The sequence below is a fragment of the Eleutherodactylus coqui genome, chromosome 4, assembly GCF_035609145.1.
Source record: "Eleutherodactylus coqui strain aEleCoq1 chromosome 4, aEleCoq1.hap1, whole genome shotgun sequence".
In the NCBI taxonomy this organism is placed as follows: domain Eukaryota; kingdom Metazoa; phylum Chordata; class Amphibia; order Anura; family Eleutherodactylidae; genus Eleutherodactylus; species Eleutherodactylus coqui.
The window spans coordinates 22,928,921-22,945,530 of record NC_089840.1 but is presented as its reverse complement, the minus strand read 5'-3'; the positions used below and the strand labels follow the sequence as shown (position 1 = coordinate 22,945,530).

General features: G+C 42.7%; 1 protein-coding gene across 1 annotated transcript in view; it reads left to right on the top strand.

The window, feature by feature from the left end:
* The first annotated feature begins 858 nt into the window (after positions 1-858).
* Positions 859-16,610, top strand: part of ROBO1 (roundabout guidance receptor 1) — a 434,821-nt gene continuing 419,069 nt past the window's right edge. Inside the window, exon 1 of the mRNA XM_066599140.1 lies at positions 859-1,619. Within this exon, the coding sequence (XP_066455237.1) occupies positions 1,562-1,619 (58 nt within the window). The 5' untranslated portion in view covers positions 859-1,561. The remainder of the gene's footprint in view (positions 1,620-16,610) is intronic.

Sequence of the window (16,610 nt, the reverse complement as noted above, 5' to 3'; positions counted from 1 at the left end):
CCATCACCCTACAATGCCAACGCTGCAAGGCTAATGACTGAGCCACCATGCTTGAGAAGAAGAAACATGATGAGAACATACAACCTCCATAGTCAGATATGAACCCAGAGCCACAATGTTACAAGGTGTGGTGGCTCAGCTGTTGCCTTGCAGTGCTGGAGTTGTAGGTTCATATCTGACAAAGAATGAAGTAGTTTTCAAAGTTGATGTTGGCCTTGATGAGCTTTGAACTGGAGTCCCCAGTATTGCAAGGCAACAGTGCTAACTACTGAGCCATATTCATTGAAGAGCTGCCACTACTATGCAGAAAACAAGCAAAGCTGGAAATTAAAAGTAGATTGTCTTTAAGGTCCATCCGCCTCCCATTGGGCACAACGCATTAAAAAAAGATCCGTCTGTATTCCGTTTCCGAAACAAAAGCGGTCTGTGCTTTTGATCCAATACGAAATGGAGACAGAAAATACAGAAACGGATTGAAACCGAAGACCTTTCACTGGAACGCATTTCTATTGGCTCGAAAACGAAACGTTTTCTCTCCTTTTTACTGTTCCCATGACCGGTCAGCAAAGCGCTAGTGTGAAAAGCCATTATTATTATTATTATTATTATTGTCTTCTTAAGCAACAACATTAGTAAACATGTAACTATTTGTTACCATTAAAGCTACAATGTTGCTGATGCTAAAAACAATAAACAAAATATTCATAGAAAACAAAAATCAGTCAGGACCTGCAGTACGCCCGTATGAACAGTAGATGGCAGCAACGAGCCTGAATCTCTCTAGCTGTACATGTGTATCAACAACAAAAGGGCAGGAGAATTGTAGGCGGCTCCTTTAAGCAGAGTTGCCTCTGAGCTGCATGCATCGCATGTGTAGAATGAAATGGGGATCTGCTCCAGTCTGAGCAGGAGGGATAAACACAGGACTCTGCAAACTTCTCAGCAACAAGAACAGGAAGACCAAGAGGTTCTGCAGCATCCCCTTTGACCATCTCCTCCTCCTGTGTTGTCTTATAAAGAAGGATCAAGTCTGGAAGGATTTGCAGAAGTTGATGCGAAAGATCCTTGCAGCTGAGGGATGGAAGAAATGCAAATGTGATGTCCTGAGAGGGAAGAATAAGAGCTCTGGCACACAAAGGGTGGCATCTAACTTCAATCTCAGCAGGACTTGGCTGTTTTGCATGTGCTGAGGTCCCTCTTCTTGGCTGATGAGCTTACAATCTACACTAGAAGTTGGGTGCTTGTACTAGATGGGGCTGCAGCAGCCTTGTAGTTGAGAGTCTTGGGGGTTATTTCTCTCCTTCCCTCTTGTACAGTCGGATTTCAGGACTTTTTGGAGTAGACTTTTTGCTTTCTGCTCTGAGGCTGGAAGTTCATCGTTCAGTTGTTGAAGACTACTTTCCTGAACCTTGTTGAAGACTACTTTCCTGAACGTCTATGGGATTGCTTATATTAAGCTAAACTGGATCTACAATTCTTGCACAAGGAATTATTTGGGTTTATAAACCACATTTTGGGGTTTCCCTGGTATGAGATTACTATCTGACAGTACTGGACTACGATGATTGCTGCCTTTGCTTACTTTTGCCTGCTGTGTGGATCAATATGCATCTCATCAGGTATGAATGGGCTGAGGGGGACACTGTGATGATGGACGCTGCTGTTTATGTATTCTGGAAGTTACAATGTTACCATTTCAAGTGATACATGCAATGAACTAATTCATTATGCTTCTGTATTGGTTGCTCTTTCGCCTAAGAGGTTCTGCAGCAGCTATAAAGTTGACTTCCGTAGGTTTCTTGGATCAGTTTTAAGGCTCTCTTCACCTGGGATGGATTTGCCATGGATTTTGTTCCGATTTTGGCGCAGAAAATCTGCTTTCCAGATCTGCAGCCACGGTTGCGAATTTGTTGCAGATTTTGCAGCGGTTTATCAACGTATTTTCCGGACAGAATATCTACTGTAGGAAATGCGCGGCTGCAGATTTAGTAAGGATTTGCTGCAGAATTTTGCCTCTCCATTGAAGTGCATTGGGCAAGATCCGCAGCGCATCCGGTGCTAACATTTGCATCCTGCGGATCCCAAATCCGCTCCGCTGGTAACTTTTCGCACGGATTTTGGGCAGATTTTGTCCGCAGCGTGAAAATCTTGTTCACTTTGATGCTACTGTAAGCGTTGCGAATTTTTCGTGCAGAGGGTCCACGCAGAAAGTCCTCTACAAATCTGCCCCTGTGAACCTAGGATGAGGGACCCTTCGCACAGGACAGAAGGTGCCGTCTCTGAGCGCCAAAGTCCACACGGATAACTGCGGATTTTGATGCGGAATGGCGAGCAGGATTCTACTATTTTATTTTGGCGCTAGAGTGGACGATATCACCCAGAAATAAGACAAACTCTGATTTTTCTATCTCGCACTATCAGTGCAAGTGAAAAATCGTTTATGCAAATTAACCCATTAGAATCAGTGTGTTATTTTTTTTCGTGTGAGTTCCATCCGACTTTTACATGCAATTTCCGTCTGACCGCGACAAAGATTGAACTATTTCCCATATATGCCCACAGCGAGTGCCGTGCCGGTCTAAGAAACTCGGACCGATAACGCAATTATAAACCCTCATTTTTAAATGCAATTGCGATGTGTTTTGTGAGAAATGCGCAAAACACGTCACTGAACTTGTGATTCTCCAATCCGTGAAATTTGCATGTTGTTCGAATAGTAAGTACAGAAGATTGCATCGCACTCGCACGAAACTCGCAATTACATGCGAGTGTGATGTGATTTTTCTTTTTCCGCTCTCGTAGTGAAGAATGGGCGATCCTTGTAACAGAATCGCCCCCCGCAAAAAAGGACGCGCTGTAATTTTCACTTCTGCAAGTGCAACATTGAACATGTAAATGCACCTATTTAAAATAATGGGTTCTTTTCACGTGCGATTGCTGTGCAGCTCGCGATACACAGAATTTGCGATTTTGATTTGCGCGCATATTAGCGCGTAGTATTGTACTTTTTGCGCACGCAGGGCCTCTTCACACATAATATACCTGATTTATTTTGCCTAATGAGGTCCGGTGTGTTCTATTTTTTCACTGAATTACGCATTTTCGCACCTCCATCACGCAATGCGTGCGCAAAACACATTCATGAGAACTAACCCATTGATACCAACGGGTTCTCTTCTCTGCCCAATGGCCTGAGTCACATGGGCCCAAGCGCATTCATGTACGCATGTGCAACGCGGATTTGCTCAATGGGCATTGCATATTTGTATGTGCAAAAAAAACACGGAACCGCGCCTCCATTCATAGAGAGGGGCAATTAGTATAATTAGTTCAATATGTGTAATTTTTGTGCGCAAATGTTCAGGAAAATCGAACAGGCTACTTATTTGCCTTTTTTTGCGCGTGAATTCATTGTGCGCACAAAATACGCAGAAGTGAACGCACTCAATGGGTACAACTCCCTGCGCGTACAAAACGCTGTGCAAATACGTTCGTGTGACAGCGGCATGAGGGCGTATTTACACGGGCGAGTGCGATATCGGTTGGAGGAATTCTGACCCGAATCACACTTGCGACGATGCAATTATTCTGCCAGTTTGATGCGTTGTGCAAAAAAAAAAAAAGCATCACATTGCTGCACATGTGAGCTTCGCGATCGTTTTTCTCTTACGTGAAAAAAAATCGCTCCAGCACTTTTAATGACAAGAATCCCATCCCATCGCACGCGGCGTGCAAGTGCAAGGTGATTTTTGCCTTTGGTATGAAATGCGATGTCATCCAAAAATAGGACGCGCCGCAGTCGTTCCGTCGCATCAGTATCGCTGCAAGAGAAAAATGGTGCCTATGTATAGACCCATTGCCGATAATGGGTTCTATCTCTGTGCGTCTCGCAACGCGCAAAACTTGATAGAATCAGTCTAAATACTGCTGTAAAAAAATTGGCTACTTTTCACGTGCGATTTCTAAGCATCTCGCAACATACAGGAATCGCCTGTATAAATTCGCCATAAATACGTCCTTCCGTATTTCCCCCGGATCATCACTCCACAGCAGGGAGAGGCTGCTTACCAATCCTAAAGCCTCCAAACTTGAGGAAGGTGCTGTGACCGTTCCCCGGGGCGCTCGTGTTCGTGTCATAATCCTATAATCAACCCTAATTACCTGCTTATAAACCGCGGTCAGGGAACTGTTAATGATCCCCCGCCAGTCCTGCGAACTGTGATCTACAACCGCCGAGTCTTCTGCTGGGTAGCCGATAGGACCCGGGTACAGGAGGAGCCGGATGTTTCTGGCGCGGGGTCAGGTGGGCTTCTCGCTTCCACATGCTAGAAAGTTGGACTTGCTACGAATGCGATTCTTTTCTCTCTTGCAGAACGCTTCACTCTCACAGAAAAATCGTGTTTTTGGAAACGCGATATAAGTCCGAGTTTCTCGGAACGACGTTGTACTCGCCAGTATAAACGCACCCTCGGGGCAAATTAAAAAATGAATACGCAGAGAACAGAACCCATCGATTTCAATGGGTTCATTCATATTTCCGTATTTTGGTCGCGCAAAGAAAAGAACTCAGTATGTTCGACTTTTCTATATATTTGCGCACCAAAGGTCCCCATAGAAGTCTACGGAGGAGTGTGCGAATGCGTAACACGCTGCGTAATTCAGTTAGAAGGAAAGAACACATCTGGAACTCATTAGACTAATTAGCCATTTCAAGCCGTGCGTCTTTGTTGTCCGTGCGCAAATTATCATTCCCTTCGCGGAAAAAGTACAGTTAAAATGCGATCTGCACGCAAAAAAACCTTGTTCAGTGCGCCAAAAAGTTGGTCTAAAGTGCAAGTAAACGCTCATCCGCTCATGTGAAAGCGCTCGTACAGATCAGGTTCGGTTGGAAGAAGCTTTTGCCATCTTTCCCTCCAGCTTGTGGGGAACTTGAAGGTTTTTGGGGGGGATCTGGTCCATTAGGGTCCTTTTACATGGAACGACTGGATTGGCAGTCCATCCCAGTGATTATCGTTCCTGCGGTTTAAAACGCGAATGATCGATGCTAATGAATGGAGACGGAGCAGACGGGAATCATTCCAGCCCACCTTCATACACAGTGAACAGGCAGTCGCTCATAGATGAATGACTGCCTGTTCACACGGCCGATTCTTGATCAGTCTTTATTCAGGCAGAAACGGAACGACGAATGATAAGAGAATGAATTCTCATTCGTCGTTCAGTCACTGCCTGCATTTACACTCAACGACAATCATTCAGGTTCTCGCTGGATCGTGGGGATCAGATCGCTTTGTCGGCCCGTGTAAAAGACCATTAGTAACTTCCAGCGGACAACATGACCTGCCGTCCTGTTGTCATTCCAGCCACGTTTCAGGCACCAGGCGGTCCCCCTGTGGTGGTCATTGTAGCCCAAGGCTGTAATTAGAGCACATTTGAAGGGGGCAACAGGAAACCAACCCCCACAGCGAAGTGTAGAGACAGATAGGTGCAGAGCCTATAGTTATCCTATATGGAACACAGGAAGGCTGAGGGCAGCGCTGATATATAATACTCCCTGGCTGCACACTGGTTGATAATATAAAATATACACCATGGGGGGTTCCTCAGGGGGTCGGGGTGAACGGCCCGGATTAGTGATGAGTGAACTTTTCAAAAGTTCAGTTCAGCCGGTTTGACGAGTTTCTGCAAAAAGTTTGGTTCGGTCCAAATTAGTTTTAACTAAACTGAAACTTCACCGAGGGACCTTCCACACGGACGGAAGAGGTTCCAGGACGCAGCACAGGCGACGATTTTGTCAACTAGTGCGGATTGTGTTGTGTTTGTAATTGCATTCTGTTCCGCAGGCATCGGGCGCAGAATTACATCTCCTGTATGTTCGGAATCCGCAAGAATTATTCCACAAGACAAACCTAATTCCGCAGTTGAAAGTCAAGTTTATCGGCTGATATCGCGCTCGCCTTTGTGAAAGGAGCCTAAAGGAGACTGAGGCCTCATTCAGATGTGCGCTATGTTAGCACACGATAGCCGCGGAACCTATTGGTTCCTATAGAAGTGTGCTCTGTGCGCTGCTTAGCAGCACGAAAACAGCGCTTGCCTGAATGAGGCCTTAAAGGGATGTTACAGGCATTAAAAATGCATATTCAAGTGAGATAGATAGATAGATAGATAGATATTAGATAGATATGAGAGAGATATGAGATAGATATGAGATGGATAGATAGATATGAGATAGATAGATAGATAGATAGATATTGGATAGATAGATAGATAGATAGATAGATAGATAGATAGATAGATAGGAGATGGATAGATGGATAGATAGATAGATAGATAGATATGAGATAGATAGATAGATAGATATGAGATAGATAGATAGATAGATAGATATTAGATAGATAGATAGATAGATAGATATGAGATAGATAGATAGATATGAGAGAGATAGATAGATAGATAGATATTAGATAGATATGAGATAGATAGATAGATAGATATTAGATAGATATGAGAGAGATATGAGATAGATATGAGATGGATAGATAGATATGAGATAGATAGATATGAGATGATAGACAGATAGATAGATAGATAGATATGAGATGGATAGATATGAGATATATAGATAGATAGATAGATAGATATGAGATAGATAGATATGAGATAGATAGATATGAGATAGATATTAGATAGATAGAAAGATAGATATGAGATAGATAGGAGATAGGTAGACAGATATGAAATAGATAGATATTAGATAGATAGATAGATATGAGATAGATAGAAGATAGATATGAGATAGATAGATAGATATGATGTAGATAGATAGATATTAGATAGATAGAAAGATAGATATGAGATAGATAGATAGATAGATAGATAGATAGATAGACAGATATGAAATAGATAGATATTAGATAGGTAGATAGTTATGAGATAGATAGATAGATATTAGATAGATAGATATGAGATAGATAGATATGAGATAGATGGATAGATAGATATGAGATAGATAGATAGATAGATAGGTATGAGATAGATAGATAGATAGATAGATATTACATAGATTGATAGATAATAGATAGATAGATACATAGATATGAGATAGATATTAGATAGATAGGTAGACAGATATGAGATATATATGAGATAGATAGATATATAGATATGAGATAGATATTAGATAGATCGGAGATAGATAGATAGATAGATAGATATGAGATAGATAGATATGAGATAGATAGATAGATAGATAGATATGAGATAGATATTAGATAGATAGATAGATATGAGATAGATAGATATTAGATAGAGAGATAGATGATAGATAGATATGAGGTAGATATTAGATAGATTGATTTGAGATATTTTGCCTTATAACTTTTAGGCCATATTCTCGTCCGTTTTCGGGCTTCAGTTCAGGTTTGGAAATCCAAACAGATCCGTCCTATGACTGAATCAAACGCTGCCATGCAGATTCCTTTCACTATAATGGGGTCCATCCAGCTTTCGTTATAATTTCCAGCATTTTCCCAGCATGCTGCACTGCTTCATCCAAGACTTTATGTGAGAGCTTCACTGGACTCTCCGATGCAGATGTGAGTGTCGCCTCTATATAAGAACTCCCACCATTATGTCTTTTCCTACCGGACACATATATGAACATTGGCATGACTACATTCATCAGATGACCCTCAAGTCTCCCCAAAGCTCCTAAATGAATATTCCTCACCCTCTACATCTATTATTTGGGGGTTTCTTGTAATTATATATCATGTATTAAACCTCAGTTTTGTGGTATTAGTATGAGACGGCCGCTGAGGAGAAGGCAGGTCTACAGATGAATGAGGACTTGGCCCTGCAGACACCAGATGGAGAGAGTGGATACTTGGAGTACAATATTGACTCTTATTGGGCAACGATTGATACATTGTATCTTCTCCTGTATCTGCTCTGTCCTAGATGTGATCATAGCTATATGTTACCTGTGCTATATGGTAGACCAGATCTCCTTGTCACTGCCCATCAATCTTTCTATGCATAGTCTGATACTCTCCAGCTGTTACAGGATGCATTATGTAGCGCCAACATATTCCATAGAGCTGTACAAACTGTGCGCTCATGTCGGGCCTTGCAATCTAATTCCTTTATCTCAAGCACAAATAGGCGATAGCAAGTTAGGCTAGATTGGCGCGAGTATTGGCACTCGCAAAATTCACAGTGCAGGGAATAGAATCCATTGTTTTCAATGCGTGCGTTCGCAGGCGCGTATTTTCTTGCGCATTTTGATCGTGCAGAAAACCAAAGCAGCGTGCTCTATTTTCCTGCACTTTTACGCACCAAAGGTCCCATATAAGTCAATGGGGAGATGCGCAAATGCGTGAGCAATACGCAAGGAGATGCGTGATATGCTGTAGAATTAATCCCGAACTCATTACACTAATTAGCCATTTAAATTGGGGCGTGTTTGTTGGCTGCACGCTAATAAACACGCCTTGCGAATGCAAAAAGTACAGCCAAATATACTGGGGCACATGCAAAAAAGCATCTGTCAGTGCTCAAAAAGTTTTGCTTAGGTGTGCACAAATATGCATACGCTCATGTGACGGGGGCCTTAATGTTACAACAGCGGTGGCCACTGGACGGCAGCTAGGGACAGAGTGAGTTCAGTGCTTGTTGGGTTTGCTGCCTCTGAGGTCCTGCCGACCTCCGCCTCATGGATGGGGCGCCTCTGGTGTTAGGGTAACGTCATTGCAATGTTGTGAATCAAGTTATGACGTTGCGCCAATCATGTGAACCATTGCCGCACATGCACCTCTGTGGAGACGGGTGTGCTGTCTGTACTTCCGCTAAATGTCGGTGACCGCTCAACTTTTTGTCTCCTGTTGGAATTTGCAATTAACTCACCTCGGGGAGATAAATAAGTTTTTCCTTCTTCTATCTCCTTCTCTCAGGCTAATTTATCACAAAGGATTAGCTTCACCAGCTTCGCATCCATCGCTCTCTGTGCTCCAGTGTATTTGCATGTTTAAAGACAATTGTCAGGGTGATGTATGGAGGAAGGGAGATCGGGACAGATTAGGGCCATTACTAGTGTTTGGGTCACTGAATGTTATCAGATCCTCCATGTTTAGGGGGAGACTTATTGTTTGCAGCAGTATAAGGTCATTCATTGGGACGGGTGCAGATGTTACGGGACGTAAGGTACCTTTACAGCAGGTGACTCCTCATTGGAAATGCCCATTTTGGGCAATAGTCGTGCCAAATACACGCGGCCCCCATCAGGGTACTGAACGAGGAGTCGCTCTCCTGTCGGAGTTTTTAGTTTTTAGCTCCCATAAAAGCCAACAATGATCGGCCCGTGCGAACAGGCAGTTGTTGATCTATGAATGGCGGCCTGTTTAGTGTGGATGGAGGTGGGACGACCGGAACGATCGCCGCCTGCTCCGCCTCCGTTTATTAAGTGATGATTGCTCCTGTGTGATTATCGCTTGGACCACTGTCGGATGCTTCTATGCCCAACAGTCACCTCGTATGAAAGGGCCCTCAATACTTATTCACACAACCGTAGGCGGGTTCGGTCCTCAAACCTGCAGTAGTCATTGCATATTCCATTCATGGCAGTGTTTTTTGCGCATTTCCTGTGTAATTCTACAAGCCCATTGGTTTCAGTGCGTAGTACGCACCACAATAGGTCCTTATGTGTTATTTTTCACGCTGGGTTCACATACATAATACACGGCATATATACGGTCATGTGAATGAGCCTTAGCGTGCTTTTATAGCAGCCGAATACACGGCACGTATGTCAAACGGTGCTAGCTTTTCTTCTTTTATATGGCCAAGAATTACCATATGAGGATGAACGGGCGGTAGTATAATCATACATATTGTATTTATGTACTGACCCTAATTCTGGGTTAGTATTTATATTATCAGACTGGTTCTGGGGCTGTACTTTTGTACTGAGCTTGGTTGTAGTGCTGTATTTATGTTATGATCTTGGTTCTAGCATCATATTTATGGTACAAGTTGGGTTCTCATATTATACCCATGTACTAAGCTTGGTTCTAGTATTGTATGTATACACAGAGTTTGGATTGTGCGGTATTTATGTTATCAGCTTGATTCTGGTATTATATTTATGGTACAAATTTGATTCTGGTACCGTATTAATGGTATGAGTTTTGTTCTTGTATTATACTATGTACTAAGCTTGGTTTTAGTATTGTATCTATATCTGAAAGTTGGATTGTGCGGTTTTTATGTTATGAGCTTGATTCTGGAGCTGTATTTATGTAGTGAACTTGGTTCTGGTACAGTATCTATTCGCTGAGCTGTTCTGGTATGTTTATGCTGCTGTCTTCCTGCTTTCTAGAAGATTACCTATTTTACACACATATATATATATATTTCCCGAGGCGCCAAAAAAAATTCCATCTAGGGTGTCATTTCATATAAGGCCGGCACTGAATGCATATGGCCACTTTTACCCCCTAGCATCATAGGTAGCTTCACACAGAAAACTTGATTTTCTGCTGCATTCTGGGGTCACAGGTCTAATTTGCATCCAGGGAAGCTCCAATCATAAAAGTGCAGGGGTCACTAATAAATCACCATTTGGAAACTCAGCTTCAGACTTTGGCGCACATTGGTCGAGTATGTTCCATTTATCCAGCCGTCATCAAATCTGGTTTAGTTGTAGTTTCTGCATTCATTCTCTTTCCTATTTGTGTTCGGAGGCCTTTGGCACGCACGAGGCGTAATATGCGCGCTGCTTATTGTCTGCTTTCAATGCCATCTATGTATACGCCAGGCTGAAGGACACATAAGAAACACATTTATTCCCGCTGCACAGACGCAGTGGTAGCGCGGTGTGGTGGCGTAGCTTCAGCAATGTGATCTGACTCGCAGGGCAGGTATTGTGGACTTGCAGAATGCCTGCTTGTTTAGAACAAGGTCGACCTTCTCGTTTTATCCTGAGATTTATTTATTCTCTATTCACACGCATTGAGCGCGGCGCGCCGAGATTTCTAAAGGTTTTCTGGACGTTGACTTTTAAAGATCACGGCCTCCTTTCTCTATATGCATTAGGAATGGATAAGACTTGATGGGTATCGCTGATAGCTGCCGGAATACAACCAGCATAGTAATAACAATGCTACAAATAAGGACCTCGTCAACAAGTTTTTGATTTTTCGCTTTTCAACTTTTTTATTTTTTTGCATTTTAAACGTCTGATTCGTACCGCATACCGGCTGCTTACGTCACATGCGGAGTCTGTAGGTGAAGTAATGGAATGTGTTAATGGGTGAAGTACACGGAAACCACTAAAAAAGTTATTTACCACTGATAGTGCGCCACTTTTCTGTCTGACCTGCTTTGCTCCACATTCATGATGTTTTTTAGACACTTTAGGGGAAGTTTATTAGGACCGGCTTTGAAACGGCGGTCTTAATAATAATCATTGCGCCAAAGAAATCTTTCCGCTAATACATGAATAGGCACACGGCTCTTCATGTATCGGTGCATCTCGGCAGCTCTGTGCTGCTAGGCAGAAATGTACGCCAGATTGGATATAATTTCCGCTAGTTTTTTGCATAAACTAAACATAAATGTTTCAGTCCTGCATGGCCACACCTCCTTTTGATGAGCCACACGCCTTTTCAAAAATGCACAGAGAGCAGAAAGTCACTAATTTTTGCACAAATGCCAACTTGCATAAAAAAGTGTGTTTTTGTTTTTTAATACCTTTCCAATCCAGTTTGTATCTTGGTTTTTCCTAGGGGGTTACTCTTTTTCTGCTGTTATAAAACGGCGCTATCTGCTGGCTAAAGGCAGTACTGCATGAGGTGACACATTGGATAGGCTCCAACAGCAGAGAGGCTGGCAATATACAGTAAGAGAACCCTGACGGATGTCTTCCAATATCGGAGCTGTACAGCCTTAAATCATAATGTCTTTAGACGTCAGATAGTGCATTAGAAAGGGTTAATGAATGTCCCCATTTTTTTGCCATATCCAAAAAAGGGCAAGGCTTTGTGAGAAGAGGTGTGGGTTTTAGAGGAAAGGGGGTGACATTAATGTGATATTACATGCCAAAAATGATGCTCTGAATTTTGGTAAACTGAGCCAACTATTAGGCGTTCTAGAGTTTGACAAAGTTGTCTAAACACGCCTCACAGTAGAACTCATAGGCCATTCATACAATGGACAGGAGGCAACCCATTGCCTTCTATGCGACAGTGTTGTTGGCGTGCTCTCTAACATGTGGATGAAAGTGGCCATCAACGAAACAGTGGGGGATTGTTGTGAGCATGCTCATTGATCTGTGCAGGAAGGGGGAGGAGGTAAGCTGTGACCAAGATCTATAGATTTATGTGGGAGAGTGTGGTGGGCATGCTCTCTGACATGTGGGTGAAAGTGAAGAGGTAGGCTGTGGCCATCAACTAAACAATGGGAGATTGTTGTGGGCATGCTCTGTGATCTGTGCAGGAAGGGGGAGGAGGTAAGCTGTGACCGTGATCTATAGATTTATGTGGGAGAGTGTGGTGGGCATGCTCTATGACCTGTTCATTGAGCAGGAGAAGGTGAGCTGGGACATCACCTACTGTGAATGGTGAATCATGTGTAATCCATATATAGGGGTCATCTATCATTGTAATCCTGCCTGTGATGATGATGAGATGATGGCTGAGGCGTCTCTACAGAACAGGACGTGTCAGACTATTATTGGGTTTTGTGGTCAGTGTGAGAACTGCAGGCCCCGGCTAGTCTAGCACCGATGACCGGGCCTCGTTGGAAGTCGCTCAGATTGCTGGATTTTCCCATCTAGCGTGGATTCACACTGAAACTGATCCACGGATTTCATGCTGCACCCCGGGGCCACGGCTCTATTTTCCATACAATATATGTATATGTCACATTATTTTATATACTTTTCGAGTTTTCTATTATTCTGCACACCAACTGTCACTTTCCTAACAACGATAATGTTTTTTCTACTGTTGGAGTTACAGAACTCTTTCTATAATTGTATCAAGGAGAAGGTTGTACACATTCTATCCCCCGAAAATGACTTTTCCCCCCCGACTGCAGTTGCCGTGTATTTTAATAGACGGAGGGTATAATAAGGAGCGCATACTCTGCTTCCCAAGTGTTCATTAATTTGTAACCTTATCTTGTCCCCACGCTTAAAGTTCACACTGAAATTGGGGCTACAGCTCATGAAACCACCTGTCAAAATATCAACTGAAAAGAAAAGCCACCCATAGAATGTGCAGAAATATTTGCCAGCTTATCTCCAAGGTATTTAAGAATCCGAGCATGAAGTGTTGATTGGTATATTTTTGGGCAGATTCGGTCATTAATCTATCAGCGTCTTTTCTTCATTAGGAATTTCCGAGCAGTGATCTCAGGAGCCGTAACTGAAAAAAGGGGGATTGGTTGGATACGCTTGTCCATGCCATCTGCTTTATGGATAGGATACAGAAGGGTGGCTACATGCTGAGCGGTTTTACATCTAACCCTCCGTGCCGGGAAACCAGAAACTATAACCCTTAGGCCAAATTTACATAAGTTATAGTGTTCGGAGAAATTCTGACTGATAACATACTCTTAAATTTTTGATATTTATGCAAGTTTGCTGTGTTATCGCAAGAAAATCGCATCATATCACAGAACGTCATTTTCACGCACGGGGAAAATCGTATGTTGCTTCAATAGGAAAAATGTCAAAAATTTGCGAGTTTCATGCAAGTGTGATGCGATTTTTAACTCATGTGGCTCAGAGGACCTGAAGGTTGTCGGTTCAATCCCTGCCTGGTTCAGGTAACCACCTCAAGGTTGACTCAGCCTTCCATCCTTTCGCGATCAGTAAAGTGAGTACCCAGCTTGGTGGGGGGTAATAAACAAAAAAATTACCTGAAAGTGCTGCGGAATAAGTTGGTGCTACCCAAATAACAAGTCGCTTCCTCTTTCATGTAGCAAATAATGGGCACATTTTAACCAAGATCACTGAAAAACGGAATATGCCTCAGTTTTTGTAAACCGGCTAAATGCGCTATTTGGTCTGAAAAATGGAATTAAACGGAAATAAACAGAAATTTTTTTTTTTTTTTTTTATAACAAAAACCATTAAAATCAATGGGAAAAAAACTGAACAGTTTTTTTATGTTTCTCTGCTCCTTTAACAGAACAGAAAAACAAAAATAATTAACTCGCGCCAGTGTAAAAGAATCCTAACTTTTGTTTTATGCCCCAGAAAAACCCTTTAAAAATAGTCATCAATTCTATTCTATGGACTGGCAAATCTTTCTTTGGATTGAGTTGAGCAATTTACTCTCTTCTAGCAAGTTGGATGGTAGAAGCCTAAAGGAGAAGCTACAAGGCATCTTATGTTCCTCTTAGCTCCGTACATCCCAAAAATGAAATTGATTTTGTTATCAAAAATGTAACCCTAACGAGTCAACTAAGATTTTTATGGGAAATTCGTAACGCCTTCGACCTTGCACCATGAAGAATTCCCAAATTACGACCCTCATATACCAGAATGAGGCCAAAAGACAACAAGTCTAAGTTCAAAATATGCAGCAGGCAGAAATGGTAGGAGGTCACGCTCTAAAAGACGATCTACTAGCCGTGGCGGCAAAAGCCAATTAGTGCAAGTTTGCAATAGCTGAGATGTAACCTGAAGAGGAAGTGAATTAACATGTGGCAGCGCATGAATGTATATGGACTTGTTCTATGCGGAGGTTCATTAGCGACTTTGCAGCAGATGATCTTTCGGCTTTTCCATCACTTACGCTGTATGGAACAACAAGGAGCAATGTTGACCTTGAGTCGACTGCAACTTTTTGTTTTTAATTGTGCATAATTGCAAATCAAGGTAAAAGTTCAGAATCCACTTCTGTTCCCGTATAGTCCTCCCCTTTTATCATCAGATTCCCTCCGCTGTCGCGGTCTGGGAATGGGATTTATTTTAGATACAACACGAATGTGGAAAACGCTAACTTGACATTTAGCGCACTATGATAACTACTACAGTGATGTAACTCCCACGATATGCCAGTCATGTTAACGATTGCTACATCTGTATGCCGCCAACATAATTCACAAAGGTTGTCATCACTTTTTGTCCCCATTAGGACTCAAAATCTGAATTCCGAATTAACTCATCAGTATGTTTTTGGGAGGAAACTAGGACAAATACACCTGTGCAAAGATGGGTAGGACACAAACTCAATGTGAAAGGGCTTTTTGAGACTCCAGTATTGATGACTTTAGGATAGGTCATTAATATCCTATCAGTTTGGGACCCCCACCAATCGGTTATTTGAAGAGGTCATAGTTAGAGTTGAGCGGACGTACTCTTCCGAGCTTGATGCTCGTTCCAGTTTTAGCATACTCGATGGTGCTCGCTACTTGAGCGAGCATCACGCCGTGTTCGACCTCGCCCCAGTTTTGGCCCCTCCCCACTGCTGACATGTCAGATTTGACCCCTCCCCGCTGTGCACGTCAACGGTAGTTTGTGGCTGGCTTAGCGGAGGAGAAAGAGAGAACACAGGGGGAAAAAAAAAGCTCGGCAACCGGCGGGTCCCATACAAAAATACTCGAGTCTCCCATTGAAGTCAATGGGGTTCGTTACTCGAGTAGAGCTCTCGAATTTTACGAAAAGCTCGTCTCGAATAACGAGGACCCGAGCATTTTGGTGCTCGCTCATCTCTAGTCATAGTCCTCGGGCAAGCCTACAGGCTCTTCACTGCATACCAGGTACAGTACTGTACATCGGTGTATGGTACAGTGGCTCAATCCCATTTACAACGGCGCCTAAACAGCCATGTGGAGCATGAACGGCCATGTGGAGCATGAACGGCCATGTGGAGCATGACCATGATCTCACTAGCCTAAGAAGAAGATAAACACCAAGTCCTCTTCAAACAGCTGATCAGTGAGGATCCTGAGCGGAGGACGCCCACCAATCAGATATTGATGATCTCTCCTGAGGATAGGTCATTAATATTTTAATCCCCCAAAAATTCCTTTAAGGCCTTTTAGCACAGGCTGATGATTGAGAAGATTTTTTTTTCTACTTTCCTTCTGAATATGTGCAGAAGGAAAAATGGTTCCGTTAAGGAGAACAAATAATGGATACAAACAGAAGGCTTTCTGTTTTCATCAGTTCTGCATTGACAACAATGTAAAAAAACCAAAAGCCTAGTTTTCCATCAAGTTTTTGATTTTAGGGGTGGAAAGAATAGCGCAGTAGACTATGCTATTGTTTCCATTTAGAAAATAATGTAACCCTGATGGAACAGACACGAGCTGGGACAGTCTGAGGGCCCTAAAAACCCTCACTGATATCAATGGGAAAGTAGATGGAAAGATTTGTTTGTGTTTTTTTTATCCCCATGACAAAAAAAAAATTGAAACCCTAAACACAGGTGTGAACAGAGTCTTAAACCCTTAGTCGGGGGGCACATCTGCATGAGAACCTCTGGCATGGATCTAAAATATAATCCTGAATGAAATAGCAGGACTGTGTGGTCGGTGAGCCAAACCTCCGACTTCTCAACTTTCCCAGACTTCTGACTCCGACACCTTCATATATGACT